General features: G+C 57.9%; 2 protein-coding genes across 2 annotated transcripts in view; one reads left to right on the top strand and one right to left on the bottom strand.

The window, feature by feature from the left end:
* Positions 1–6,473: 6,473 nt before the first annotated feature.
* KBTBD13 (kelch repeat and BTB domain containing 13) lies at positions 6,474–8,818 on the bottom strand. The gene has a single exon (XM_090028977.1). It carries the CDS (start codon positions 8,446–8,448, stop codon positions 7,009–7,011), a length of 1,440 nt encoding a protein of 479 aa, XP_089885103.1. The 5' UTR covers positions 8,449–8,818; the 3' UTR covers positions 6,474–7,008.
* Positions 8,819–20,072: 11,254 nt separating this feature from the next.
* Positions 20,073–27,879, top strand: part of RASL12 (RAS like family 12) — a 28,215-nt gene continuing 20,408 nt past the window's right edge. The window contains exons 1-4 of the mRNA XM_090029118.1: positions 20,073–20,772; positions 21,603–21,845; positions 22,412–22,537; positions 26,486–26,542. Coding sequence (XP_089885244.1) covers positions 22,420–22,537; positions 26,486–26,542 — 175 coding nt within the window. The 5' untranslated portion in view covers positions 20,073–20,772; positions 21,603–21,845; positions 22,412–22,419. The remainder of the gene's footprint in view (positions 20,773–21,602; positions 21,846–22,411; positions 22,538–26,485; positions 26,543–27,879) is intronic.

Raw genomic sequence — 27,879 nt, 5'->3', positions numbered from 1 at the left:
GTGCAGGACACGCCTGTAGCACATTGGTAGTGGCGCTGGGTGTGAGCCTGTCGCAGCCAAAAAGAAAGGCCTTGGCAGACAGGCAGAGGCCCTCAGTGAGGAGAACACTAACCTGCCTGCCTCAGGATCCTCATGCTGTGTCCATGCTGGGGCTCTGCCTGGTTGATCTGTTTGTCCCACTTCTAAGGGTTCATGTTCCTACACTCCTACACCAAGAAATTGAAAAAGCCTGAAAGGAGGGACCAATTTCCAGGATAGGAAGCAAAAAAAAATCTGGCCAAAGCCTCAGTAGGGCCCCAGTGAACCTCTGCTGATAGACAGAGCATTGCTGAAGTCAGTGAAACTCGATGTAATATTGGGGTTTTCCAACACTCACTGGGCCCTGTACATGACAAAGGCCCTTGCTCTCCACAATTCTGCCCCACACATCTGGTTCTCTGGGCACAGCTCCCAACTGACCAGGCAGACCTAATTCCTTGGAAGTCGAAGATTGGGTTCAAGGGAAGTCATACCAGGAGTCTGAGGGAAGATTGAGCATCCTTGGACTGAAGAGTGGGACATTTTATAATCATTAGTAGCAATAGTGGAAACGGCTTCAGGGACAAGAAATGCAATCTGGGGATATGACACTGGGGACCTAGACCAATGGCAGAGGACAAGAGGAACCAGACAAATATTTTTAGAAATGAACATGGGCAAAGGCTTTTTTTTTTTTTTTTTTAAGGAAAACAAGGCAGCCCCGGAGCTGCATGGCTGCTTATTGGAAAATGCCAAGGACTTGGCTAGAGCCAGAAATGTAAGAATTTGAAGCATCTGAGCTGGCATCCTCTTCTGTTCTATTTAGGTTCTGGAGACACTGCGAGGTAGGGGCCTACTCAAGTTATGGGAAAATGGTTGCATAATATTTTGGCTCGGCGTGTTCTTCACAACCTCAGATGCACCGATGGGCATAATCTCTGCTCCAGTCCAGCTCCAAACAAGCCCTTCAGGAGATACTGAGCTTAAGTCTTAGAAATGACAGAGTGGGTAGGAGTTCTTCAAACAGCCCGAAAGCAAAAGCAAATGAATTGGGTATTAAAAGATCACGATTTTCCCAGATCTGACCCTCAGGATCCAAGAAAGGAGGAAATGATGGGAGGAAATTAAGCAGCCCAGTGTTCAGTGCGCTCCCCGGTGAAACCATAAGCAGAGTGAAAACTGTGCAGCACGTCTCCAAAAAAGGGTCAGCGATGGAAACAACAGATGCTTTGCCAACACCAGACACATGAGACCTTCAAGGTGAATGCAGGCAGCCTTGCCCCGATATCTTCCCTGTTCTCCTCCTCTCAGCAGCCGCTCTCTGGCCAGGCAGATTAAGCCCTGAACATGATCCTTATCGACTAAAAAAGGCTCTGGGAATGAATAGCATTGCCGCTCTGTTAACGTCCTTGGCTTCGGCTGTCCTGCAGCTGGTACGGCAGGGAAAGGGCAATAGCAAACGGGTGCAGGTTTGGTCAGTACAGGTCTGATTTCCGAAGAGATCTCAACTAACCCGGGTACTGCGGTACGTGCTTCGGCACCAGAGCGCAGCGGGGACAAGTGTGCTTGTGCTCGGCAGAGATCGCCTTGGGAGCGTCACATCTTTGATGGCTGATCAGCTTCTAACAGGAAGAGTGGAAAATTGCCCACCGTGCTTACGTAGCTCTGCCCGAGCCCTTCAACATTAGGGGCGGCGAGGTTGCCTGGGCAGTGCCTCGCAAGGTGTCCACTCCCCCGTACAACCCGGAGATCCCAGCCGACTACAGACTCCCTAACAGATTTCCTTGTGCGGCAGCCGAAGTAGCTGCACCCCCAATTCCTCCTCTCCTTCCTGGTGACGACGCAGGGCCAAAACAGGCTTTTCTGAAGCTCCGCTTTCATCTTCCATTAGGATATGAGGGGTTGTTTGTGGAAGAAGAGCAGCTGTTACGCTGGAAAAAGTCATAAAGGAGCGAGATGCAAACAGGGCTGGAGAAAAGGTTGGGATGTGCAGCTGCATAACTTGTGGGAGTTTGGGACAGAATTGATCTCTTGTCTCAGTGGACTTTGAAAGGCAAGTTTTGGCCAAAGTTTTCCCTTATGAGAGGGCATCTCTATCTCTCTGGTGTACTCAGGAAGGCCTCTCTGGATTGAGATGGCCAGGAAGGTTCCCAGTAAGGGTTGACTGAGGATAGATGGCTTATAGGGAAGGCACTGGCTCGAACTGCTGGATTCAAATGCCAGTTTTGCTACCAACTCCTCCTTGGCATTCAGGACCTTCACGGCCTTGAAAGCAAAAGTTTCATTATCAGAATCCAAGTTTCACTTAAAGCCTAAAAGGCCTGAGTCTCACTTAGAGACAAAAGGCTTGAAAATTGTACTCTTAGTCTCTTCAGGCTTCGGTTTTCCCCTTTGTAAAACAGACAACACGCATCTTCCTTTCTCACCCTTTCCCTTCCTCATCTATTTAACCTCTGGCAGCACCATGCTCTTCAGGCTGGGATTGTGCAACCTGGCCTTGAGCTTTGCTGAGATGGATAGATAAGCTATTGTAACACAACTAAGGTCCAGTTTTTGGGAGTGAGGGGCACCCAAAATGGAGCGGGAGTCATGGCTGCTGTGGGTGCTTTGGCCAACAGCAACTGGTGTTGAGGGTAAATCTGCCTTCATGGTCTACTCGAGCTCTGGCCTTCACTAAGGAAGCCAGGGAGGTTTCCCCTCTTCACTCTCCTTGCAGACCAGAAGCACTGGTCTTCGCCGTGCCCAGCTAACAGTGACCGCTCAGAGGTCACCGTCCTTTGCCAGCGGGCTCCCAGCTCCAAGTGACCTACTGGGCTGCCATCAGTGGGGTGGGGGCTTTCTTCCCAGGCTCTCGGCAGATCCTCATAAGTGATCCCAGCTGCATGCCTGTATTCTCCCATGTCTCTGGCACTCGGATCATTTTTAAATAGCTCTGTGGTTGCACCGAGGTGCGCGTGGCTTCCCGGGAGAGCTCTCGGCCTCGCTGACGTCTTCACTCGGGCTCCGGACCTAAACAGGAAATGCGTATTTTCCTCCATCTTAAAGGTTTTTGGGCTGCGGCAGGTCAGTGGGTAGCCAGGGACGGTGCGTGTTTGTTTTCTTGTGTCGACCGAGAGCAAATGTTCTGCTCCGATGCACTGGCTGCGACGGATCCTCTCCAGGTCTCAAAATGACAAGCGTGTGTGTATCCATCCCCTGTCCTTGGAGCGAGGCCGTGCAGGTGCTGGAGCGGGATCCGGGCACGAGATGCTCTGGGCGTTGCTGTTGTCGGGGTGGGCCGCGGGGGGCAGAGGGGCTGAAGGGAGTCTCTAGAGGTGGGTGCTGAAGCCCTGTGTGAACTCGCTCTGGAGGCTGCCCGGTGAACCCGTTTCCAGCTGGGTTGGCCTGAGCTGTAGGTGGTCGGGGATGGCTGGATGCGATGTTGCCCCACGTGCCTTTGGCTAGGGAAGCCCGTGTGCCTCAACCACGCGAGTCCAACAGGCTCAACGGGACCCACCTCATTCCTGACTCCACAGCGATGCTGGGCCTTAGTTCACCCTTCTGACCTCAGTCTTTCCCTCTGTGAAATGGGGATAGCGATACCAACCCCGCTTTGTTTGGTGCATCGAGAACGGTGGCCGAAAGGCCCCTAGTCCGCAGCTTGTATGTGCGAAGTTTGCTCCGTGCTGGGTGGGTCCTCGCACGTTCTCCAGGCTGCGTCTAGCCCAAGCGGCGCACGAAACAGCATGGCTAAGAGCTCTCCCACGTCGTCTGTCGTGCATCCTCTCCCCTCCCATCGTGGGGTTTCTTTTATTGCTGTAAAGGGCATTTAAATTATTTTCGGTGGTCTTATCGGTGTCCTTTGGCCCCCAAAACCAACCGACGGACTCAGAAGGGCTCAGCCGGGGCTGCCACAGATGCCGAGCCAGGGAGGTACTCTGTGGGATTTGGGGAAGCACCTGGAGGGCAGAGGCTCATGGGAATTCAACGTGGGTCAAAGGAAAATGCCCATGTTACAGCATGGCTGAGGCAGCCTGGTTTAAACGGCAATATGCTAGGAAAAGCTGGTCAGACCCATACCTTGCAACATCCTGTGGCAATACTCCTATCTTTTAGCTAGACGTAAGCAGAAAAGTGGGACTGACGTACAGGACTCGTGGGAAATCGGGACTAGCAGGCGCTCCAGGGCAGTCGGGCGAAGGCGCTACCCGTACCCCTGCTCTGACAGCTTTTGCTGGGAGACCTGCGTTCGCGGCCCCCCGTGCCGTGCGCGCTTTCTGGGCCTTCCCTGCTCTTCACGCAGAGCCAGGAGAGCGGCGGGGGCTGCTTCCCCCAGCCCAGGCCGCTTCGCACGGGCTGCGTGGCAAGAGCGCAAGCTGCTCGTCGTTGCCCAAAGGGATTCGGGGGGAAGCGAATCCGGCTCTTTAGGCAGAAGGAAACATCGCGTGCGCTAGCGCTCTTCCCCTGCGGTGGGCGTCCTTGGCGTTTGCACGGGAGCTGCAGGCTGCCAGAGGCAAGAAGTGCTTCTCGTGGCTCCTTGCTAGCGAGCCGTGCAGGCCAGGTCGCTCCCTGTGTCCAGCAGCTGCTGCACGTGTGACTCTCTTCCCACTTGCCGTGTCAGCCGGTAAGGGCTGCGGGTTGTGCCCCGAGCAGGTTGTGTCTCTGCAGACGGGGCTCCAGGCACTGCTGGGTGTTTAACCCCCAGGATATTTGACCCTGCTCAGGCCAGGCTGACATGAGAGGATGAGTCGCACACCTGGATCTCTGGTGCCTTCCCCGCACTTGGCCGGTACAACCTGCCAGGCTCAATCTCAGTGTGAGCAAGTCTCCAGTCTGCACCCGGGATCACGAGCAGGCATAGATAGCATAGAGGAGCAGGGCTGGAAGGGGCCCGGCAGGTCGTCCAGTCCAGCCCAGCTGGGCAGGCTGGTCCCTGCCTCCCCACCCGGGCACCCTCCCACTCCACCTGCAGGGACACGCTCCAGCTGCCAAAGCCTCCCGGGGCCCGGCTATCCGTGCTCCCCCGCACCTCTCCGGTGGCACTCGTTCCTCATCTCCGTACCTATGTGCGAGCTGTGCATCCCACGTCTGGAGGGACCGCACCGAGGAGGAGAGGGGCTGGCAGGATGGAAATATCCAGCCCAATATGTTCTGCACATCCCACAGCTGCAAACCGGGCCATATTCACCTTTAATGTAGCTCAGCTGATGTTGGGACTCTTCTGCTGGGGAGGTCGGCCGGCCCGTTGCTTGACCATCGCTCCCACCGGTGGCGTGGTTCATAACAGTGCCGCGGGATCAGCCAGCGCTAGCTGAGCCTGCTTTGCCAGTCCCGGAGCTAGAGCATTCGGGAAGGCCCCGGCTGCTGGGGCAGCGCTCACGTGGCTGCAGCACGGTGCGCTCGGCTTCCCCGGCAGTTTCCACGCACGACGTGGCTTCGTGCTTTAATGTCTTAGAAGGTCACCGAGTTGTGAGCGAGGACAGCCCTCCCTGCCAGCCTGGAGACTGGAGCCAGGATGGGACTGGGGACTGTGCCCGCTCACGTGACATGCCCAGGTCCCCCCGGCCCGAGGTCTCCCCGAGTCCAAGCTGGGCGCGGGCTATTTTCTGTCCAGGGTGGAAGCAGCGTGAAGGCTGCCGGATCAGTTTGTCTGCTGTGAGCCAAAATCTGATGTTCTCGTGTCTTGGGATTTGTGCAGTGTTAGATCTGGACCCAGCTTTAGGCTGAAGATGCAGCCTCAGATCCTAAAGGTCCAACCCTGAGCCCGCCTCTGCCTCGGACCGTGCTAGAGCCACCTGCGATCGATCCAGGACGGCCGTGTTTTCCCTCCGGCCCGCGTCCCCAGCGCAGAGCCCCCCACATCGCGCCTCCGTCCTCCCCCCGTAGAGCAAGGGGTCTGCCCAAATACCCGAGTCTACCTCCCACCGTCCCCTGAAAAGGGAGACAGGCCCTTAGCTGTATTCCTCAGAGTAAATTGGATGCTTATCTTGCTGGGATCCTATGCCCCCAGCTGACTTCCTGCCCTTTGGGCGGGGGGCTGGACCCGATGATCTCCCGAGGTCCCTTCCAGCCCTAATGTCTATGAAATCTATGAAATCTATGAAATAGCTGTGTCGGGAATATAACCCGAGAAGCCAGCGATTCTCAGCGAGGGTGTTGTAGCACCCCGGATGCTGTGGGATCCTTTCAAGGGTGCCTGAAGGCAATATAAGCACTGTTAGGTGGGCAAGCACAGACACACGAGTCCCAAATGAAACCCGGAGATTTTGCATACAAATCCCTGGTGCTAAAACTCTCCTGACCTGTTGCGGGCTTCGCAACAGAGAAACTGTTCTGTTATTTTCCCATAGCAAAAAAAACCAAACCCATGTGAAAGTGAAGAGCTGGCATTTGTCTGGAGTCTGAAAACAAGGCTGAGACCCACCGGTTTGTTTTGTTTTTTTAATTTTTGACACGGCAGCTGAACGAGCCTCAAGTCTGCCGGCCGAGCCTGAAGCACGTGCCGTGTTACAGGGCGCTCTGCTTCGTGTTCCTGAACGAAGAAACCGTCGCTCACACGCGCTAAAGACGTTTGCATCGAAAACTCTTTTCCCCGTAATCCAGAGACGCGCTGTGCCGGCTCCCCCCGCGCTCGGGCGGTGGTTTGGTGCGAGTTTTCAGAATTCGGTCAAAACACAGGCGAGCTGGTACTACTTTGCATTTCTCAAGCGTCTTTCCTTTGCAGGTCTCCAGCGACTCTGCCAGCCCCGTGTCCGGGGGACAACGCCGGGGGGCTTGCATGGACCAGAGGTCTTGATCCACCGTAACTGTGGGCAGAGGGCAACCACGGGCAAGGCGGCTGAATTGCACTCCTCGCCCCGGCGCGGCCCCTTGGAAGGGCAAACGCAGAAGGCGAGAGCACCTGGGACTCCCCGGAGCAGCAGCTGCTCGAAAGCAAGAAAGAGATGAGGATCGGGAAGGGGAGGTCGTTTTATTCAGCTCTCTTGTGTGCCGTGGCCTGCACGGCAGCGACTAGGTGGCAATGCTGTGGTCTCTGCTCGGCAGCCTGAGCAGAAAGGTCTGCAGGGAGCCAGTCCTCGGGAACCCGGCCTTCTCCTTCTTGAACCGCCAGCTGTCCTCTTCGATGGAGTAGAGGAGGGTGAGCATCCTGTTGACGGTGTACACGGTGTCCCCCCGGACCACGGCCGTGAACAGCGCTCCCTTGCTGTTGACGAACTGCCCGGGTAAGGCCGCCCACTGCCGGGTGGTGAGGTTGAAGCAGTCTATCACGCACCGCAAGAAGTCGTCCGAGGGCCCGTTCCTCATGACGTAGAGGTTGTCTCGGTGGGCCACCATGCAGTGGCCGTAGCTCTGAGGCCTCTTCAGGTCCGCGACGGGAAGCCACTCGTCCTTCTGGGTCTCGTACTCGTAGATGATCGTGGTGTCCAGGGGTTTCCACAAGCAGACGAAGATCCTCCCCATCGCCTGGGCGCAGGGCGCCCCTGCCGTGGGCTGGGGCAGGTCGGAGAGGGAAGTCCAGGTGTTGGAGGACACGTCGTATTTCTCCACGGATTTGAGCGAGATCTTCTCGTACTCCCCCCCGATGGCGTACAGGCAGCCTTCGTGGCCCGTCAGCGTGGCGTCGTACCGGGGCTGCCTGGGGCTGGGGAACTCACTCCAGCTGTTCGTGTCGGCGTCGTAGCAGAAGCTGCTGTCTACGACTTGCTTGCTGGCCCCGTAGACGCCCCCCACGATATAGATCTTGTTCTCCAGCGTGGCCATGCCGGCCAGGAACGTGCTGGCCGCCAGCGGCAAGCAGGAGAGCGTCTTCCACGCGTTGTTCTCCTCGTCCAGGTAGCAAATGGTCCTCGAAAGGTCCTCCAGGAACTCAAAGGTGGGCGTATGTGCCCCCACCGCGACAAACGAGCTGGGCACGAGAGAGTCGACGTAGTCCAGCAGGTCGGGGGAAAGGCAGTCTAAGTACTGCTCTAGCTCGGAGTAGCTGTCCCGGATATACAGGGCGGCGCTGTGGAAAAGGTCCAGCAAGCCAAAGATGGCGGCAGCTTGATACAGGATGATGCAGTTGTCAGAGTTGATCGAACTGATCAGGTACTTGGCCAGCGGCTTCACGTGCAGGAACGCCGCGCATTCGACCGCCTTGACGGTCTCCTCGCAGCTCAGCGTGGGGCTCTCGCCCGCCAGGACCTGGAGCATGATGAAGAACCCCGTGGCGCTCAGGTCCTGGAGCTGGATCTCCTCTTGCGTGCTCTCCCTCATGCCGGAGCGGAAGAGGGCGCAGAAGTAGTCGCTGTGCTCCACCAGCAGGGCCTTGTCCACGGCGAAAAACGCCCCTTCCACGTTGATCCGGACTGTCTCGGTGGGCGGCGTCGGGCCGCTCTGGTGCTGAGTCATGCTCCGGCTGCCGGAGAGGCGACTCAGCAAGCGTGCACTTGGCGGTGCCTCGTAATGCATCCGCACGCCAGGAGTGGTACCCAAGGCGCCTTCCAGCGTGCAGCCGGTGCAATTCCTATCTCTTTCTCGGTGGTTTGATATCTTTCTGTGCCTTCCCAGCCGCTCCGAACCGCTCGCTTGTAATACGAAGCCCTCCGGCTAAAGATAGCCGCGGCCCATGTGATCGGAGCTGCCAGCAACGAGAGCAGCAAGCGGATGCCGCTCAGACGGCATCCTAGGAGTGCACTTGCCAACTGATAGCGGCAGCGTTTGTCCTGAGCAAATCCAGGGGCGCCTGCGAAGAGGCCGACGGGATGTAGCAGAGGCGTTCGTCAGATCGACGTGGAGCTCGCATTGGACTGGAGAGATCAACCTCGTCCTGGCTGGGCTTGAAAATAGCTTGAAAAGGGCTCTGGGGGAGGCAGGAAGGTCAAGATTTCTAAAAGTGACTGGTGATCTTTTTTGCCTCGGGGTTTGCGTGTCCCACGATCGAGAGCCCGGCTTTGGGAGAAGCTGGGGGCTCGGCACTTTCTCAGCTGTAGGGAGGCCTCCGAGGTCGAGCGTGCACAAACTGGGATGCCCAGAAACACCAGCCGCTTCTGGCGAGCTCAGCTGGTATCTGTCCCAGGGTTCCTGGTGGGCTCCTCTAGGCAATTTGGGTCTACCAGTGCACAGCTGTGGAGCCCCCCGAGCCGGGTCTGAAGGTGCCAGGAGGCAGCAGAAGCAAACTGGCTGCATGGCAAGGCACGTGGCCTCAGCCCCGCTGTGAGGAGGGCTGCATTAGCCAGGGAAGAGTGCAGCACTGATGCAGCTGTACTGCTGCCGGTACCCAGCTAACTCTGCCCTCGGTTACGCTGCTCTTGGCCGCCCTGTCCTGATTCCAGGACTAAACCCAAGTAACTTTTGGATGCTTATCTTGCTGGGATCCTGTGACCCCAGCTGACTTCCTGCCCCTGGGGCGGGGGGCTGGACTCGATGATCTCCCGAGGTCCCTTCCAGCCCTGATGTCTATGAAATCTGGGAGCAGAATTTAGCCCGTACCCCTCGCACCAACTGCCCGACGGAGAGAAGGACCATGGCTCCATTTTGCAGACGTTGGATATTGCCTAGGGTGAGCCAGGTTCGAGATGGAAATGGCCATAGCTCCCGATTCCACTTTCTGCACCTTCATGGCAAGACCATCTCTTTCTCTGAGGGGTACGGAGGTTTCCACCCTGCGACCCTCCCAGCAGTCGCCAGCAGGCCTTGAAGAGCTAGCTAGTCTCATGGCACTGGCTCTTCCTCCTGACTTCCAGATGTTCAAATCCATCAGAAGAGGCTAGAATACATTTAGTGCTTTCCTAACAGTGTTGCTTTTCTAGCTCAGTGGTTGCTGTCACTGCCACTGGGAGGTTACAGGCATGCGAGCTGGCCCAGCGCAGATGGTGCAAGCGCAGAGGGAGGAAGCGGGATCCGTAAGGAAACCTCTCTATCCAGAGGTGGGTGTCGCGACAGGGGATGTGCTCTGCTCCGGCCGGTTTTGCTGCTGGGCACGTTCAGGTTCGAGGACAAGTTGTCCGTGGGTAGAGCTGGAGCCTGAGGCGGAGGACCACAATCTCCTGCTGGCTTCTGTTCACTGCCTTTCAACCCAGCGCCGTGGCTTTTTGCGTAGCTGGACAGAGCCTGGATTCCTTTGTTTGTTTTCTTCCTCATAAAAGTTTTACAAGTGCAATTAGCTATCGCGCTTCAGCAAATCTCCGAGGCTTCCAGCCCGGGTCGTCGCAACGGATGTTCGCCGGCGCCACGCAGCGCACGTGCCGCAGGCTGGGGAGCAAGCGGCACGCTAGCAGGCCTGGGGTACGGAGCGGGCGGCTCTAGAACAGGCCCCGGTGCGGTTCGAGGGCAGTCAGATGACGGGTCGGACGGGAGGTTTTCGTGCTGCGACGACGGTGCCAAACACCGATTTCTGCCATGGCAGGAGCTCGGATTAGAGCAGGGCTGAGCCCCCCCATGCAGCATCTGCCCGCCTCCACGTGGGCTCCTCCCAGGCGTCCTCCCCGGTCCGGGCCAGGGTGCAAGTCAAGTGGGGCTGAGCCCCTCCGCAAGGGATGAGAGCCCTCCGGTAAGATTTGAAAACCATAACCTGGTGGCGGTGGCGGTGGCGGCGTGGGGTGTGTCTCTGATCCGATTGCTCCTTCACTTAGGTGGACTTGTTAATCAATGAACCAGCTTAACTTTTTTTGCAGACCCTCCCGCAAGAATCAGTGCAACTTGAACCCTGGTCCAGGCACCGCGAGGGAGGTGGAGCGTTTCCTCGCCGGGGCAGCTGTAACGGCTGCAGTGCTGAGCGGGGCACCGGGCTCCTTGCCCCACCAGGGTGCAGGTGGGCTTGCTGCTCACGTGTAGGAGGGGGCAACTTAAGCGGAAACGTCTGTCCCTCCTCGAAGGCTGGGAGCTTCGCCTGGAGGTACCCCTGGGGGTGCCACCTTGGCTGGCAGCCGCTGCTCTACAGCTTTCCGGCTGGCCCGTCTGATGAGCCGCGGCAGCCTTCAGCAAGCCGCTCTTCTGCCCGCTGTGTGCGGAGCCCCGGGGAGCGGGCACAGAGCCGACCCGGCTCCCCCAGGCCTGTAGCTCCCCCTCTGCCCCTTCTAGCCAGTGCCAACCTGCAGGGACAGGGGGTGGGTTAGAGGCTGAGTCGGCAGGATCCACCGAACGCAAAGGTTTGTTTTTTAAAGAATAGGTCGAAACGGTCTGAGATCAGGCACGATGAGCTTGGGGAGCCTCCGCCTGTGCAGGATGGGGGGTAGCAGGAGAGACAGAAATAGTGCCTGGGGGAAGAGCAGCTTCCTGCCCTTGGCACGGCGATGGGGGGAAGGAGCGCTACCTCCGGCACAGGGCACCCAGGGGGTTGTTCACAAGCACCCCCCACCCCTTGGCTTCGGCTGAGACTTCTGGGTCTTTCGCCTGCCCCCCTCTCACCCTTCGCTCCAGCCGGGCACGTGCACGTTCCCTCTCCCCTTTTTCTTTCCTTTTTGCCTTTCTCCTAAGCAAGAGCCTCTGGCTCTCAGCACCTGGATTTGCAGCTGGCGCTGCTCGCTCGGGGGGGCCGCGTCCAGCCACGAAGGGATCGGGTTCCCCTGGCTCCCGGCCACGGGCCGTCTGCCTCCCGACTTCCCCGAGCTGCGGAGCCGGGCAGTTGGTGCTGCCATGTGGGACGTTTCATGTAGTTTATTTAAGGAGCTAATTAGCAGCCACATAAATCATCGCTGTGTTTAGCTTTACGTTTCAGCTGGCGGCCGACGCACGCCGTCCCAGGAGCAGCCGTAGCAGAAGGTGGGGCAGCGCAGAGCTTAGGTCGGGGCGGGCAATTATTTTGGGCGGAGGGCCTCTTACTGAGTTTCGGCGAGCCGTCGCGGGCCGCATGACAGGTAGCCTGGGGCAGATTAATATTCGTTTTCTAAATTTTTTAAGGGCCCCGCGGGCCGGATAGAACGGCCTGGCGGGCTGCATCTGGCCCGCGGGCCGCGTTTTGCCCAGCCCTGGCTTAGGTGCTGCGGGGTTTCTGGTTTACGTGCGGGGTTTGGATGTCTCCGCAGCGGCTGAGCACTGGGGTGTTTCGGATGGGGGGCCGGTGTGGCTGGGGGGCTGGCATCTGGGGTTTTATTCTCAGCCCATCGCAGAGATAGATGCAGGGGACGACTTTCCTCCGCAGAAGGATGCCGAGGCCTTGCTGTCTGGCTTCATTTCAAACTAGCCCGGATGTGGAAGACTGTTGAAATTCTCTGCGAGAGAAAATTAGAAAAAAATAAACTCTTCCAAATAGGGGGGAGGCGAAGGGGGGGCTGGATTGAGACATTTTGCTTCTGTTTCAACCCATTTTTAAAAAAAAATAAACTTTTGCTTTCGGCGCATCCTGCAAACCAGAAACCATCCCGACGAAAATCTGCGGCTACACCCCAAGGCAAAATGTGACGGGGCGACGACGGGACGCTGTAAGGTCAGGGCGGCTCCATTCCCGTGTCCCTACGCCGCGGGGGACCGCCTGCACACTTCTCCGTGCGCTCGCCCCTCCCAGCAGCTTTTCCAGTTCCCCCCGCTGCTGCCCGGGACCCCGACGGAGAGCAGTGAGAGAGGAGTGACAGAAGGGCGCCCTGCAAAAATGAGGCGTGGAGACTGCGAAGGCCTGGAGGAGCAATTGCAACCTGCCCCCCTTGCTCCTAGGCACGCAAGCATCCAGCTGTGCAGCGCGAATGGGGGACCCAGATGTGACATGTGGCGGTTGTCGCGGGCCCCAGCTCTGCGGGGGTGAAGGGGGCAGCTTGCCAGAGGCTGGCGGGATACGTGCATCGCTGCTCGGCGTTTCCTTCTGGTTCCTTCATCCTGACCCTACAATTTGCCCTCTCTGGTGCCACGACTCAGCTGCTGTCGAGGCTCCCTGGCCCCTCCCACATCAGAGGGGGCGGGGTTTCTGCAGAGCGGCTCGGCTGCACCCACTGAGGCCTGCCATCCGATAGGCCAGAACTGCTCCATCTCGGGACGGCGGGGGCACGAGCAGGCGCCATCCCTGCACCCTCCCCCAGTGCGTCCTGGCAGAAACTCTCTCCCTAGGGTGGGCAGTGACCCAGGACAATGTGACTGTCCCGGTGCTGGATCTCACACAGCTCACGGCAGACGTTCCCTTCCCTCAAATCGGGCAAGAGGCACAAATAGGATGTTCATTTTTCCAGCCCCTAAAAAGGGAGGGAGAGAAGGGGCTCGTGGCCCTCCGTGCATGCAAGCCAAACTGGCCAGGTCTCGGGTGGTCGTGGCTGCTGCCAGACGGCTTCAGGCACGGTGGGTGCTTCTTAGCCCCGCGTGTTTTGAGCAACTTGATGCTCTGAACCCAGCGGTTCCTGGCCAGCAGAGACTTGGCATGTAGAAAACAACACCCCTCTCATCTGTCCTCCAGGCATGTCTCTGCCTTGCAAAGGTCCCCATGGAGGAGGGAGCAAACGGACCCAGCAAACGGGTTAACAACTGCACGAGGAGGCAGCTGCCAACGGCTCCCATCACTGCTGTGAGGGGGAAAGAAATCCCAGTTTGAACGAGTCCCGGGTTCCCCAGCCCTTCTACCCTGGCCTGAACAGCAAACAAGCCCAGCATCCTTCATTGTGCTGCTCTGCTCCTGCTTTTGAGCCTAGCATTGCGATGGATGCATGCATTTCTCCTGGAGAAATGTTGGCGATGATCCTGGGCCAGGTTTTCGAAGGAGGGCTCTAGCCTCAGCTCTTCTATGGTTGCTTTTTGTCTCCTTTTGCTGCTTCATTGGTGCAAAACAGAAAGGCCAGTGGGCAGAGAGAGACCTCAGGCAATACAGCAGGCCGGGGTCTCCCCAGCTGCTGCAGACCTGGCATTGCAGCTTGGTGCCAGTCCCCTGCATGGCCCCATCAGTCTGGCCCACTGGGGTGGGCCTGGGTCTGTGCCAGAGACGCAGGGGAGGCACCTGGGGTGCCCTCCAGTGCCTGCCGGTGACGTGCCAAGGAGAAGACGCTTTACCACAAAGTCAAGGGCTGCTCTAGCTTGTGCTGGAGTCTCAGCAGGCCACCGACTAGCCCCAGCATCCCAAAGACACGGGGGAAGCACATGTGAACGGGCAGCTAGAATGACTTCCCTCCCCCCGGGGCCGGGGTGAGGCTGCCAGATCCCAGATCGGCAGATTTGGGAGTCCTGGGGCCAGTCCACGCATCTGGAGTCTCAGCTCCACTTTCCATTAAGTACCCGGGTCCGGAGCTGCCGCTGCGCCCTTGCGGCTAGAAGGGGACAGTGCCGGGGCAGGCCTGTTGACCCAGAGGTGTGACATCGGGGAGAGAAGAACGTGCTTTTTCGAGCCACGATGAATAAGACGATTCCCCGGAAAATCGGCCCCGGGGCGCGGTGACAAGCAGCGGTTAGCGGTTAAGAGCAGTTGGATCGATTGTCTCGTGGCAGCGAGTGGCAGAACAAGAGCGTGGAGGCGAGCAAAGGTGTGGGCTGCAATGGCACTGAAGACGGAGCGAAGCGGGGGCAGAGGGGGCTGCCCCGCGGGCTGCCAGAGGCTTAGCGGAGCTGAATCCCGGCTGACTTCTGGAGTGGAGTATCTGGCGTCGCTGGCGCCTCTCTGCAGCAGCACAAAGGGAGCTTTGTTATCAAAACAAAAAACTTTTTTCCAACTATTTAGTTGGTCTAATAAAAGATATCGCATGGCCCTGAAGACCTTTGCCTGCCTTATGCAAAGGGACTCACCCAAGGACACCGTCCTGGGCAGTTGTGGAGCAAATAAAACTAAATCCCTTCCCTCTGAAACAGCTGTTCAAGGCCAGGCACAGCTGGGATTTCCCTCCTTACCCAGCCTCACAGCTGGGACGCCAGCAGCAGAGCCAGTTTGCTGCTCAGTGGTGACAAGTGCTGCTCTGAATCGACTTCAGCTGAGGAAGAGGAAGGACGGTCTGTCTCAGCTGGAAAGCGCCGGGCCCAAGGGAGATGCGACTGTTCAATCCAGCGATTCTCAGCTGGGGGTCTGGGGTACCCCGGGGTGCTGCCAGATCCTTTGAAGGGTGCTGCAAGGTGTGAGAAAATGTGAGCAGCCTCTTCTCACAATCCCGCTGTCCTTGGAGGACACGGGGGTAGACCCCCACGGACTAAGACATCTGTCCCCTTCTTCAGAGCTCTGTGCTGCTGCAGAAGCCAGTGCTGCGCGGTCCAGCACGTGCAAGATCTCCCGCGTACGGCTGGTTTAAGCCAAAATGGTCCCCAGGGGCCTGTTTTCAGCCCGGGCTCTGGTACTCTCATGCCCGGTTTGTGCTGCATGCTTTGCAGGACGCACGATTGCAGGCAAATCTGCTTTGCTTGTGGGAGAGGGGCGGAAATGCTGTCTGCATGGAGCCCTGGGCTAGCCTTGGTCCCCACAAAGCCTTGGTGCAGGAATTGGGATATCTGAATCCAGGGTCTCCAGTCCAAAACTCTGGGTCTTAAGGCCTCTGCTAGACACCCTGGAAGGATTCAGGGGCAAAGGGATGGGCTTTCCTGGTTCACACTCGGTCGCTACCAAAAGGCTCAGGACAAAGGGACTCACTCCTGTAGGAGTCTGACATTATTGAGGCGGGCAGGACTCGCGCAGGATCTGCTCTTCCCCCGGGACTTCTCTAATGTTGAGACAAAATCTTGCGAGAACAACTCCCAGGTTTACAGAGCAGCTGCGCTCAACCCCGACTCCTGCTCCGTCCCAGCACAAAGGCAGCCTCCTCTGAGCCATTTACAAGCGACTTGTTCCACCTCTTCACCTCCTCAGTTCTCCCTTTGCCGTTCCAGTGCCAGATGGATAACGCATCTTCCCTGCCCCAGCCGTTACGTCGCTTTGGGGGAGATGTCGTTTTGCAGGAGAGAGACCCTACTAAAGAAGAGTGCGCGTTTAAATGAACGCAGCCGGCACATTTACGGCTGGTCCCTGCCCTCGGCCAGTCCTGAGGCGTCAGATCTACCGCCCGCAGGCTGTCGGGTTTCCTCCTCCAGTAGCCGTTTCGAAGGAGGGCGGCGGGCGCAGCGGGGTGCCGCGAGGCCTGCTAACGTATTACTGGGACCTCTGTCGTCACTGCCCTGCGCACGGGTAACGCATACCCGCTCCAGACACACAAACCAACTCGTTTCTACCTAAGAAACAGGACCTGTTGTGTCCCTTCTCGTCCTCAGTCTGCTTCCCGTCCTGGCCGTTACCTCCGCGATGGAGCTCCAGCAGTCGTGACTCGTTGCACGTCTCGCCCTGGCCCCAGGCCCGGGATCTGGTGCGCTTGCCGAAACCAAAGTCCCCTGAAGGAGCGTGGGGGAGAGCTCAAGCTGAAGCAGAAGGGCCCTCCTGCTGAACGATAAAGCGCAACACGAGGTGCCGGGTGGAAGAATAACACGGCCAAACTCTCAGCTTTTTTCTTAGCAGCCCAGATCCCGCTTTGGCCAGCGCAGAGAATCGCAGCCTGTGCATTTACTCAAGATCTCCGGTTTGCAGGGTGAAGGAGGAGCTGCTGTCCTACCACCGCTGGCCTCCACCCCGCATCCAGGGCCTCTCCCAGCACCCGCTGAACAAGGGGCGGCTGCGCTCCCCAGCGCGCCAGCTGGTTTCGTCTCTTGAGGAGCGTGCGATGGCAGGTGTGGTGCCTCGCTCGCCCAGCACAGAGGAAGGAGATCTGGCGCTAGAGCAAAACAGGTGCCGTGGAACGAACAAGGGAAGAAGTGTGACTTCTTGCACCCGCGCAGTCCGTCCTTTCCCAGGCAGAGCTGCCGTGATCCCGCCGTGTACTGCGCGTTCTTCACCCACGTAGCAGGCCTGGGACCCGCGGCGCCCTCCCTCACTGCGTTATACCCGAGGCTGGGACCATAGTTTGCAAGTGGAACCAAAAAGGATGATCTTTGCCACGTGTCTCCTCTGGGAGAGCATTCAGTCGATGCCCCAGTTGGGATCAGGTCAACTCTTGGCTTCAGGTACAAGTTAGTGCATAAGGTGCCGCACTGTCCTGGTCTCAGCGGATGCTGATTTATGCTGGCCGAGAACTTGGCCCATCAACCTGCTTTCCAGAAATAAGATTTATAGGTTTCCTTTGAATATCTTGCAGCCAAGGTTTAGCTTTGCTGTGTGATATGGCCTGAGTGATCCCCTTGGCTGGATATTTGTACAGGGAACTTGCAGTCTTTGTTTTGAATAATTAATTCATATGTCACCGGAGCTGGGAGCCAGAGATAGGAGAGGCATCCCAACAACGTGGATACTGCCACAGAGTTTGAGTGTAAGGACCTCTTAAATGTTGGATCCAATCCGGATTTCAGGGGAGTGAGTGGGAACCCAGACCTTCATGCAACGACAGCCTGATGGGTTCATCGAATTATAGAAAATGAGGGTGTGAAGGGACCTCAGGGGGTCACATCTACTCCAACCCCCTGCTCAAAGCAGGACCAGCCCCAACTACATCATCCCAGCCAAGGCTTTGTCTACCTACGTCTTACAAACCTCCAAGGATGGAGATCTGCAGGCTCTCTGGGGAGCCTGTTCCAGAGCTTCACCACCGTCCTAGTGAGCGGGTACTTCCTAATATCCAGCCTCAACTTCCCTTGCTGCAACTTGAGCCCATTGCTCCTTGTCCTGTCGTCTGCCCCCGCTGAGAACAGCCCGGCTCCAGCCTCTTTGGAAACACCCAGCAGGGAGGTGAAGGCTGCTATTCAACCCCGCCTTGGTCTTCTCTTCTCCAGACTGAAAGCCCAGTTCCCTCAGCCTCTCCTGATAAGTCCTGTCCTCCAGCCCCCCAACCATTTTTGTTGCCCTTCTCTGGACTGTCTCCAGTTTGTTGACAACTTTTCTGCAGTAGGGGTCCAAAACCGGACACGGGACACCAGGTGTGGCCTCCCCAGTACTGAAGAGACGGGAAGAATCACTTCCCTTGATCTTCGGGCAATGCTCCTACCAGTGCAGCCCAGGATGCCAGTAGCCTTCTCCGCAACAAGGGCACACTGCTGGCTCACATCCATCTTATTGTCCCCTGTCACCCCCAGGTCCTTTTCTGCAGAGCTGCCGCCCAGCCCGTCGGCCCCCCGCCTGCCCCGGTGCATGGGATTGCTCTGTCCTAAGCACAGGACTTTGCACCTGTCCTTGTTGAACCTCATGAGATTCCTTTTGCTTCAGCCCTCCAATTTGTCGAGGTCGCCCTGAATCCCAGCCCTCCCCTCCCCACAGCTTGGTGGCATCTGCAAACTTGCTGGGGGGTGCACGCCATCCCCTCCTCCAGGTCCCAGGTCTCTGCGTGCCTCATCCTTCCCAAGTATTCTTAATAACGTTACGTGGCCTTTACTGAGCACCTCACGTGGTCAGCATGCTTTGTAATTGCTACATGGTGGGCTGTAGGGAAGCGTTTCCCTGGTAAAACCCTGGGCCTATTTTATAGGTGGACAAACTGAGGCAGAAAGGTAAGCTCACCTACTCTAATGGCAGGACACTGCACTTGCACTCGGGGGTCTGGATTTTCTCCCCAGCCCTGCTGCTTTCTTTTGCGTGCCCTTGGGCAGCATGTTGCTGCCCTCGGCTTCTTTTCCTCCTCTGTACCTGCTTTGTCTAAATGGGAAACTCTTCGCATAGCAGGGTCCTGATACTTGCTGGGGTTGACTGGCACGGCTCTAATATAAGCAATTCGCAACAGGTTAAGCAGAAGTAGGATCTTCTGGCTCCCAGCCCTGTGCACATCATCGTTCCTAGGCCATGCGGTTTCCTGAATGCCCCGGGGAGGGAGCGCTTCGGGGAGGAGCTCTCTTCTCTTCTCTCCTCCTCTCTGCTGGGTCCAGGCAGCGTGAATTTGATGTGGAGAATGGATCCTTTTCCCGCAGCGTGATCCTGGACAACACCGCTCTCCCTGCACCTTGTGCAAGACCTGCTCTTTGGCGAGAGATCTGTGCCGCAACATGTGCCGCGTCTGCAAACCCTGCCTGCCAGGTCTGATAGCAGCTCTGCAGAATGGAGCATGTTTGCAGAGGCCCGCGTCCCTCCGGGAAGCACCACGTGAGTTGTGGCTCCAAGCAGCGCAGCAAACCCATGCAGCCATCACACCTTAGGCCTGAATCACAGGATGTTTTATGGCAGCCTTTGAAAGTAGATCGTGTAAACATTTACATTGCTTTGCCTAATAAAGCTGCTTTTCCACTCTGTGTGCTGGAAAGATTAGCCCTGCACTCCAATCCGTCAGCGTCTCAGGCACGTCCTCTTTGCATTTGTTACCATGATTTATCCTGCCAAATACCCGCCTGTGGCTGGGGTTTATAAAAACACTTAGCTCTGACCTCTGCTTCCTTGCAAATACACAGGGATGGCATTTCCGAAAGAGAAGAGCTGCTAATGTCATTCCCCCGGTGCACCTGGAGCAGAGTTAGCTTGGAGGAGACTGGAGCCAGCTGTGCTGGGGGGGGGTGTTAGGACCCGTGTCCTGCCCCCCCCAGCCGAGGAACAAGCCCGGTTTGGACAGCTGAGCCCAGATGCGGGGGGGCAGCGGTGCGCACACTCTCGTGCGGTTGCGGGGTGGGGTGGAGGCACTTTTGGGGATGAGGTTAAATCAAGCCTGGCCCTCAGGCAGGGGGCTCTGGTAGACAGCTGAGGCGCTGGCTGCTCCGAGTACCCGGCACAGCGAAAGCTGGGCACTCCTGGGCACGTAGCAAGCCTCGCTGCCCAGAAGCAGCCAGACACGGGCGTGGGGCTCAGCGTGCCGGGCTTCAGTCTCTTGGGGCCTCGGTGCTCCCATCTCCAGGGTGGGTAGAGCGCCACCCTCCCTGGCATGCCCCTTAGTGGAGGCCCCTCTCAAAGCACGGTGTGCGACTATCACTCCTGCGTGCCCGCACCACCTGCCGGCGCGGCTGGACTGCACCGGGAGTCGGTGTCAAGGGCCCAGGGCTGGTGCCTGAGCTGCCCGAGACCAGAAGGGCCGTGACCCTTTTCCCCCCCGGCTGTTTTTTCAACCCTCTGCAAATCAGCGACGCGCCTCGTGGGCACCTGCATTGCAGCCGGTTGTTGCAGTGGCCACAGCAGTGGCCGGGGCCACTTGTCCGGCCTCAGAGCCGTCCTTGGCCTGCGCCGCGCTCCTTCTGACTCCTGCTGGGCTTCCGGCCCCCTCCCAGCAGCACTTGCCTCCAGGAGCCATCCCAAGAGGCCAAATCCTGGACCGCTTGGCGCTGCCCGTGTCGGCAGGGGCTCCTGATGGAGGTGGGGTGGGGAGCAGAGCGCAGGCTGCAGGGGCTCTGTCTGGACGAGCTGCAGGATTGGGCCCAAGGGGGATTAGCAAGCCTGGGATGTGCTTTGCAGCTCGTGCTGTTGCTATACTGCCCCAGCTGATGGCAGCAGTATATTACGGGATGCGGGGGTGGTGCTGATAAGGCTTTCACAAAAACTTCCAGAAAAACAAGGCATTTTGCACGGGCCCCCGTTACCATATTTATATTTGTCAGCTGGGAAAATGACCCACTGCAGCTCTGAATTCCCAGGATGGCAAAGGAGCACGCTCGATGCCTCCAGCCGATAGTGTCGCCAGAGCTGTTTTCCAAGGAACAGGCAAGATTTGCAGGGACCTTTGTGATCAGCTGCTATTTTGGGAAGGTTTAAAAATACCGCCCTTGCTGGAATGGAGCACAGCAATAACAACCCTGCAGTATTTCACGTTTCGGCAGCAGCCCTCGTTCCAAGGCAGCCGGCAGAGCCGGAGACCAGGCCTGCATCCTGCGTGCTGGGGCCCACCCGCACGCAGGGGAGCTGGAGACCGGGCCCGCGGCCCACGCGGTCTGCGCGGCCCCGACGCCGCTCTGCATCGCTGGAGCGCCGGCTGACGCCAGCGCTGGGTAAGTTTTCCTGCTCTGCTCCCTGCCATCCGGCTCTGGGAAGCCAGCGCCGCTGGATGCTTCGAAGCCCCCGGGCTGCTTTGAGATGCTCCAGCTTAATTTGACAGTAGCATCTCGTTGCTACAGCAACAGGTACTCTCCAGATCCCTGTCTGCTTTGAAGCCAAGCAGCGGGGCTTAGTGGCTAGAGCAGGGGGCCGGGGCTGGGTGCAGCTTCCCGGGGCTTAGTCCCCCCGCCGGTAAGCAGCCTCGGGCCTGCGAGCTTCACTTTTGCTTGATGACTTTCTGGAAAATAAAACGGCCTTCGCTGACCTCTAGCAAAACGCCTTCGAGAAGGAGCAGGGGGCTGGAAAACCGGTGTCCGCGCCCTCCCGAGGGCCCTGGGAAGATGCGGCGGTCGATTTACTCTGTGCCCAGAGCCTGCCCGCAGAGCCTGGTCCCTGCCCCGGGTACTGCAAGCCCTGCATCTCGCTTGCCCCGGGGGGCTCTCCCAGCAAGCGCCCCCTGCCCCCAGCTCACTGCCTGCCGGGCCGCGCAGGCCGTTCTCCAGCGCGCGCTTGCAGAGCAGCTCGGGGCTTGCTAGTGGCTGGCGCTGGGCCGCAGCTCAGGGCACGGGGGGCTGTGCTGGGCGCCCTGAAGCCCCCCGGGAGCCCTGCGGGGGCCGGGTTCGTAGCTTGCTGAGGAAAGCCCTCAGCGGGGATGGGGAACCAGGGCCAGCCGAGCCCGAGAGAGGCAGCAGCTTTCCTTACAAGGAGTTTGGCTGGGGCTCAAGTGGCTAAAGTTGCAGGGAGTCAGAGGTTTCTTCCTTCCCCCCCGCCTCGTTCATTCAAGCGCAGGGCTGGCGCAGGCAGTCGTGGGAGCCGTCGCCGAGATCCCAGTGGCTCGTCCGCGCCCGGCGGGTGGCAGCTGCTGGGGCCGCGGCGCGTGGGTGCCCCCCTGGACCGCTCCGCGGAGACGTGGGCGCGTGTGCGTGCGTGCAGAGGCAGCCCTGGCTCCGCGGATACAAGCAAGAAAGTCTTCCCAGAAAATTCATCCTTCCGGCATCCCTCATGACAACCCGGCTCTGGCTTTAAGGTGAGACTTCTTGTTCCCCTCCTCTTTGCCCTGGCACGGGGCGCGCACTGTGGGGTGCCCGGGAGGGGGGGAAGGGGTCTCCCCGGCTTCCCCGGGCACAGCCAGATGCCTTGCCTGGGGCGCGGGGGGGAGGCTGGCAAGGTGAGCAGAGGACGCGGGGAGCAGGACTTTTCCTGGCGCGCTTCGAGGAGGCCGGGGGGGGTTTTGCAGGCTGCGCTTTGCAGAGCTCAGGCTCACTGAAGATAAGTCATTCGGCCCTGAGCGGGGGGTGCCTCTGTGCTGCTGAGGGGAGGCAGGCACCCTGCTCCCACGCCGCGGGGCTGGGCCCGGGCAGGGTGAGCCGGCTGCGGGCTGACAAGCGGGGCTGGAGAGGAGCTGGTGCCAGGGGCCTGGGAGGGCACGCGAGCAAGCGGAGGAGGCGCCTCGGCCCCTGCCCTCGGAGCCCGCCGTCCTGGCTCCACGTCTCCAGCGGCACCCAGGCTGTGCGTCGGGGCCCCTCCCGGGAGGGCAGGGCGGCGCGACCCTCGAGCCGCGCTGCCACGCTCTCCTCTTGCTCTCTCCGAAAGGCAGGAGAATGTCTTCGAAGTTCGGCAAACCCCGGGCCGCCCCCAGCGCCGCCGACCGCCTGCCCCACAGCCTGGTGCCCGAGTGCAACGTGGCCATCCTGGGATGCCGAGGAGCTGGCAAGTCGGGTGAGGGGAAGAGAGCGAGAGCGGGGACGAGGGTGCCAGCAGTGACTTGGGGGGGGGCGGGAAACGCACCCGTTTCACATCTGTTTTGGGCAGCGTTGCCCAGTGGCCTGGGGTTTGGGGACTGGGCTTTGAGTCTCAGTCCTGCCATTGGCCTGGTGACTGGCCTTGCCCTCCCTGAGTAACTCCGCCTGCCCCCGACCACCGGGCTGAGCTCTGCGGGGGGGAGCTCGGAGCGAGGTGCTGTCTCGATTGCACAGCTCTTGCTGCGAACCAAGCGACCGGGTTCAAATCCTCCCTCCCCGTTGCGCTGCGAATGGGCGCCGCGGTCTCAGCACTGTAGACTGGCTCTGTGGGTCTCGGGTATTGCACGATCCTGCCCAGAGCCCAGGCACCAGATGCCTCTAGCACCATAGGTCACCTTTGCAAACGGGCTGAGTGGGTGAGACCTGCATCCGGGAAATGGGTCTATCTTGGCATCGTTCTCTCCGTCCTCATGGGGGGAAGTTGCAGATGAGGCTCCAGCCAGCAACCTGCTTACGCGTGCACTGAGCCTTAAGCATGGGGAATGTCCAAATGAAAGCCCTGCCTCTGCGGTTAAGCCCATGCTTCAGCAACACGCGGACGTGCCTTGCAGCTGCATCCGTGGCTCAAAACCCCTTCGACTCTGTTGGCTGTCAGAAGTATTACCGCAGTACTCTGTAGTTACCGCAGACTAGCTAGCATAGATGCTGTGCCCTAAAGAGGAACATCAGCAGGACTTTCCTAAAGTTCCCCTAAAGAGGAAAGTCAACTATACTGGACTAGCTATGTAGCAGCGCCTAGCTCCCATGTTCATACGACTCTTCCCCTTCAAGACACTACACCAGAGCAAGGCAGGCAGGATGGGGAATGAATGAAAGGTGAAGGTGCGGTGGGAACGGCTGGGCCCAGGAATGACGTTTCCTCGTGGAGCCTGTTAAGCCGTCGTGAGTAATAGCTGATTATCGCTGCCTCCCCGCCAACACCCGGAGACCTGCCCGTGCATCTGAATTTCTTTCGTTCCCTTTGTGTGCACCGTGCAGGCTGATGCCAGGGACCCAGTTCCTGCATAAACCCAGTGCTCCCTGTACGCCACTTGATGCTTTCTAAAACGTCTCTTAAGTTCCCGGGGGAAAAGCTTGTATTGTTGTGGGTGCCCTAAAGTGAATGCAACCCTGAATGAAACCTGGCCCATATACGACTGGTTCTGCTCTCCTGATGCAGGCCTGGCTACTCTTTGCAGTGACAGCACCTGCAGGCCCTAATAAAGACCCCCATCGAATTGTGCTAGGTGCTGTAGAAATAGCAACAGCACCTTCCCAACAGCTCCCAGTTGCAATCAGCTCACAAGACATGCAGAATACAAGATGGTAGTGCTAATAGTGTTAGTGGCTTCCGGCAGCTCAATGCCTGACCCAAGAGGTGACTCTGAGCCCAAGGCCAGGGCACTTTGCAGGGAGCCGTGCTGTGTGTGCTCATGGCAATGCTATGTGGCATAAGTGTCAGCATGCACATGGGACAGCTGTATTACTCAGGAGTGAAACAGTTATGAAGCTGATCTCCATAGAAAGCCTATAAACACTTAATATTGCCTCCCAGCATCGAGTCCACATTGCAGGAAAAGTGTTCGGAGAGTTTTCAATGGCTTACTGGGGGTGTTGTTTGTGCAGCTTCGCCTATAAAGCCAGAGGCCTCTTTACTCTGAGTCGGACGGTGCCGGCCATTCAAGGCGCGGAGAAAATAGCAAATATATTCTGAAAGCTTCTAGGAAAGGTCAGACATTTAACACCGAAGGCCAAGGTAAGACGCAAAGGCATCCCATTCCTTGGTGGTGGAAAATTGCCATATCCTTCCATGAAACGTCAGATCCTAAGCAGTTTTCTGAGGGATGCTGGCTGAGCAGTGCCTCTGACTGGGGTAAGGCTGCGGGACACGCAGAGGCATGGAGAACACAGATAATAGACCCTGCTTAGCAAGAGATGTGAGCACGTATTTGACTTTCAGCCCCGGACTCTGTGCTTGAGGCTGCGCCCTTCAAAGGCCGCGGTGAACCTGCCATGGTGGTCAGTGATGCAGGATCAGGCGGTCAGCGCTTAACTCACCGTTTAGTACGTGCACAAGTGCTTTGCTTTCTGTCCTAGCCCCGACTACGCTAGGCAGGGGGTTGGGATAGGAAAGGTTACACTCTTGTAACAGGGCTTTGACTCCAGTGACAATTGATCAGTGTAGCCTGGAGGGTACAAAGAAAGAGGAGACGTGCCTGGGGAAAGCTGGTTTAAAAGCCCCAGCCGATGTTCAGAGACTTGGAAGGGCAGAAATAGCAGCCAGATAGCGACAGCTCATCATTTGGAAAGCACCGGCTCCCACGGTCCAGCCATCTCTTTCTTCCTCTGTCTCCACGTAACACCACATCATCCTATTATTTCTAATGAATGATTTTGCACCTCAGTGGGCGCCGTGAGGGTGCAAGCCTGGCCCTCGCGCTGCCAAGGCTTCCAGGCTCCTTGCTGCAGACCCGGGCACCAAAGCCACGGCGCGGCCCGGGCCCCCAGGGCTTTCTGGCTCCATGCGTGTTGTGGGGGAGCGGGACGGGAAAGGACTGGGCTCTCCTGTTCCTGCTCATTGTGGGCACGTGGTTGTGACCAGTCCTTCTGGGAACGCGCGCGGCGGGACACGCGGTGCTGGCTGGGGAGTCTGGATGAAATGCCCTGTCGTTAGCTAACGCTAATTTGTGGAAACTGGAACTTGCAGGAAAATGAACTGGTTCTCACCGAATTTTCTTCAGGCCAGGATGACTCCTGGTGTGGGAATGGCCCACCTGCCCGTAACAGCCACTGAGCCATGGGCGAGGGCTCCCCCCGCAGAAACGGGCCCCCTGAGCTGGGCAGTGCAGGGATTGAACCTGGCTCCCCGCAGGGAGTGCTGCAGCTCTTCTGGGCTGAGTCTCTCTTTGCTCCCACCCCACAATAAAGGCCAAAAAGTCCCAGTTTCATGCTGAAAGCCTGTGTTGAAACTCAACTTTTCCCACCTATCATAACCCTTGTTTACTGGCCTTAATTGCAATATATGTATCAGCTGAAGGAACGGCATCTATCAAGGTCAGTGCGGGCCCTGTCATAGAGTAATTGGTTTCAGGCTTATTTAGCGTGGCCTACCTCCACATCTCCAGGCTCAGAGATGGCAAGTTCAAACCTTGACAGCATGGAGTCAAGCCCTTCCCAGTCCCCGCTCTTCGGCCGTTGCCGGTACAGGTTAGCTCGGGATTGCTAGCCTGCAGGAATTGCACTGACTACTCACTTAGCAGTCAGCACACAGCCAGAGTGCTGCAGTGCTAACCACCTGCTCCAGTACAGGCAAACGCTGCACACTTCAGTCTAGGGGTTTGCATCTGCAAAACACTTTGCAGGCCTATGCTAATTAAGCCTGGCTGGTAGATACTGTTATTACAGAGAAACTGGGGCAAAAGCAAGTTGGATGACTTTTCTAAGACCATGGAAAGGGAGTCACTGTCAGAGCTGGGCTTAGAAGGGGAGGTCCTGGCTCCCAGCCCTGTGTTCAGTCCTCCTCTCTCAGGATCCCTATGAGAACTGTGATTTGTTCAGTCTAATCTTTTGGCCTTGAAAATGTCCTCTGTGTCAGCAAAGATGAAATTAGGGTTCAGGAAGATAAAAGCATGTATATCCTGCATACAAGGTTGTCTCTCTCCAGACTAAAACAGAGGCAAAAGAGGTGGAAGCAAGAAGGGTCTAAAGATGTTTTAATTTTGCGGGCAGAGCTAAACGGGCCACCAAACTGCCTTGTGATGTAGAACGGGTCTGTTTCCCTTGGCACAAAGCTGCAGCAACTTCTAGCTACCACCGAGCGAGGGGGGCGAGTTGTGTGTAGGTACAAACACAATGGAGACTAAACACCTCTTTTCACCTTTTGCAGCGCTAACAGTGAAGTTTCTGACCAAGAGGTTTATAAGCGAATACGATCCTAATTTGGGTAAGTCGTTTAGTTCTTTTCCCCTGGTTTTCACCTGTATACCGTTTCCCACCACCCTTCTCTGCCTGCCCCATTACTGGTATCGTTTCAAACCAAGCAGCCAGTTCCTGCAGCTTTCTTTACCCAGCTGGTACCAAGTTGGCTCTCCGCTCTGGCGTATGAGAAAACAATTTTCCTTTAAGTGGAGAGCAATTCTTCTGTCGGCCTAGGTTTCCATGAATGTGGCATTTAAGGAACCATAATTATGCTTCTTTGAAAACAGCTGAAGAGTTGGAAAATATGAACCCCTTGACACAAATTGACCTGCAAAATATTGATTTTATTTTTTATCCTTAAATCTCATTTGCTATGCGCTTTACATCTGTGTTGCCAAAATATGATCAGATGTCACCATCTGAAAGCCTTTCAACCTGAGGGCTGTGCTGGGGATGTTAGTTGCTGTCTTATTGCATTTGTAAGCGCTTCTAGAAGTTGTGACAAGCCCAAGCTTTTATTTTTTATGTCTAAGGAACTTTCCTCCTCTGTCTTTCCAGCTATGGCTGCTTCAGCCTTGCAAGTTGAGCTGGGTCTTGCACTTGAGCCTTCATTAATATTATTCTCCGCTGATGTTAAGAGCAATTCCAGCTGTGCTTCTGCAGCTAGTCTCAGGCTGAAACAGTGGGCATGATTCTCCCCTTTGTGCTCCAGTGCAATGGGGAATAACTCACCTGCCCAGGGGTGGGCAAAATGTGGCCCGCAGCCAGATCTGGCCTGCCAAGGGATTTTGCACAGTCCGCAGGCTTGGCCCCCTGCCTGGCCCAGGCATGTGTGGCTGGTCCTGCCGCCCCCGGGCATGTGACAGGGCTGGAGTGGCATGGCAGCTGGACCTGCTTCCTGGCAGCCCTGGCGATGGTGGCTCCTTCCAGCTGCCAATCTCTGCTACCGCTGCTGGATCCGGCCCTGCTGCCCAGGCACCCCAGCCCCTCTGCCTGCACCCACTGCTGGGGGTGCTGGGCAGAGTGGGTGGGTGGTGTCTCCATGCAGACCAGCCCAGGACCCGCACAGCGAGGCCAGGGAGATGGGATGGGGCTGCAGGCGGGCACGGCCAGGATTGGGCTTGGGGTCGGGATTGCGGGGCAGTGACAATATGGGGCCAGGGCACAGCCACAACCTGCTGCCCGCACGTCCCTGTGACAGGTGCCAGTTCTGCAGGCAGGGCACCCGGCCTACTCCCCTGACACCCGTCCTACTCCTAAGGCTGCTCCCTGCCCACCCACGGCCCCATCCCAGCCCCCCGGCCGAGCGGGGGGCAGAGCTTAGGGAGTTCGGATGAGTTTTCGCGGGCCGGGGGTGGGGAG

This window comes from Crocodylus siamensis, chromosome 15 (assembly GCF_052110815.1).
Source record: "Crocodylus siamensis isolate JL-2025a chromosome 15, ASM5211081v1, whole genome shotgun sequence".
Lineage (NCBI taxonomy): Eukaryota > Metazoa > Chordata > Crocodylia > Crocodylidae > Crocodylus > Crocodylus siamensis.
This window is presented reverse-complemented; position numbering and strand designations above follow the sequence as displayed.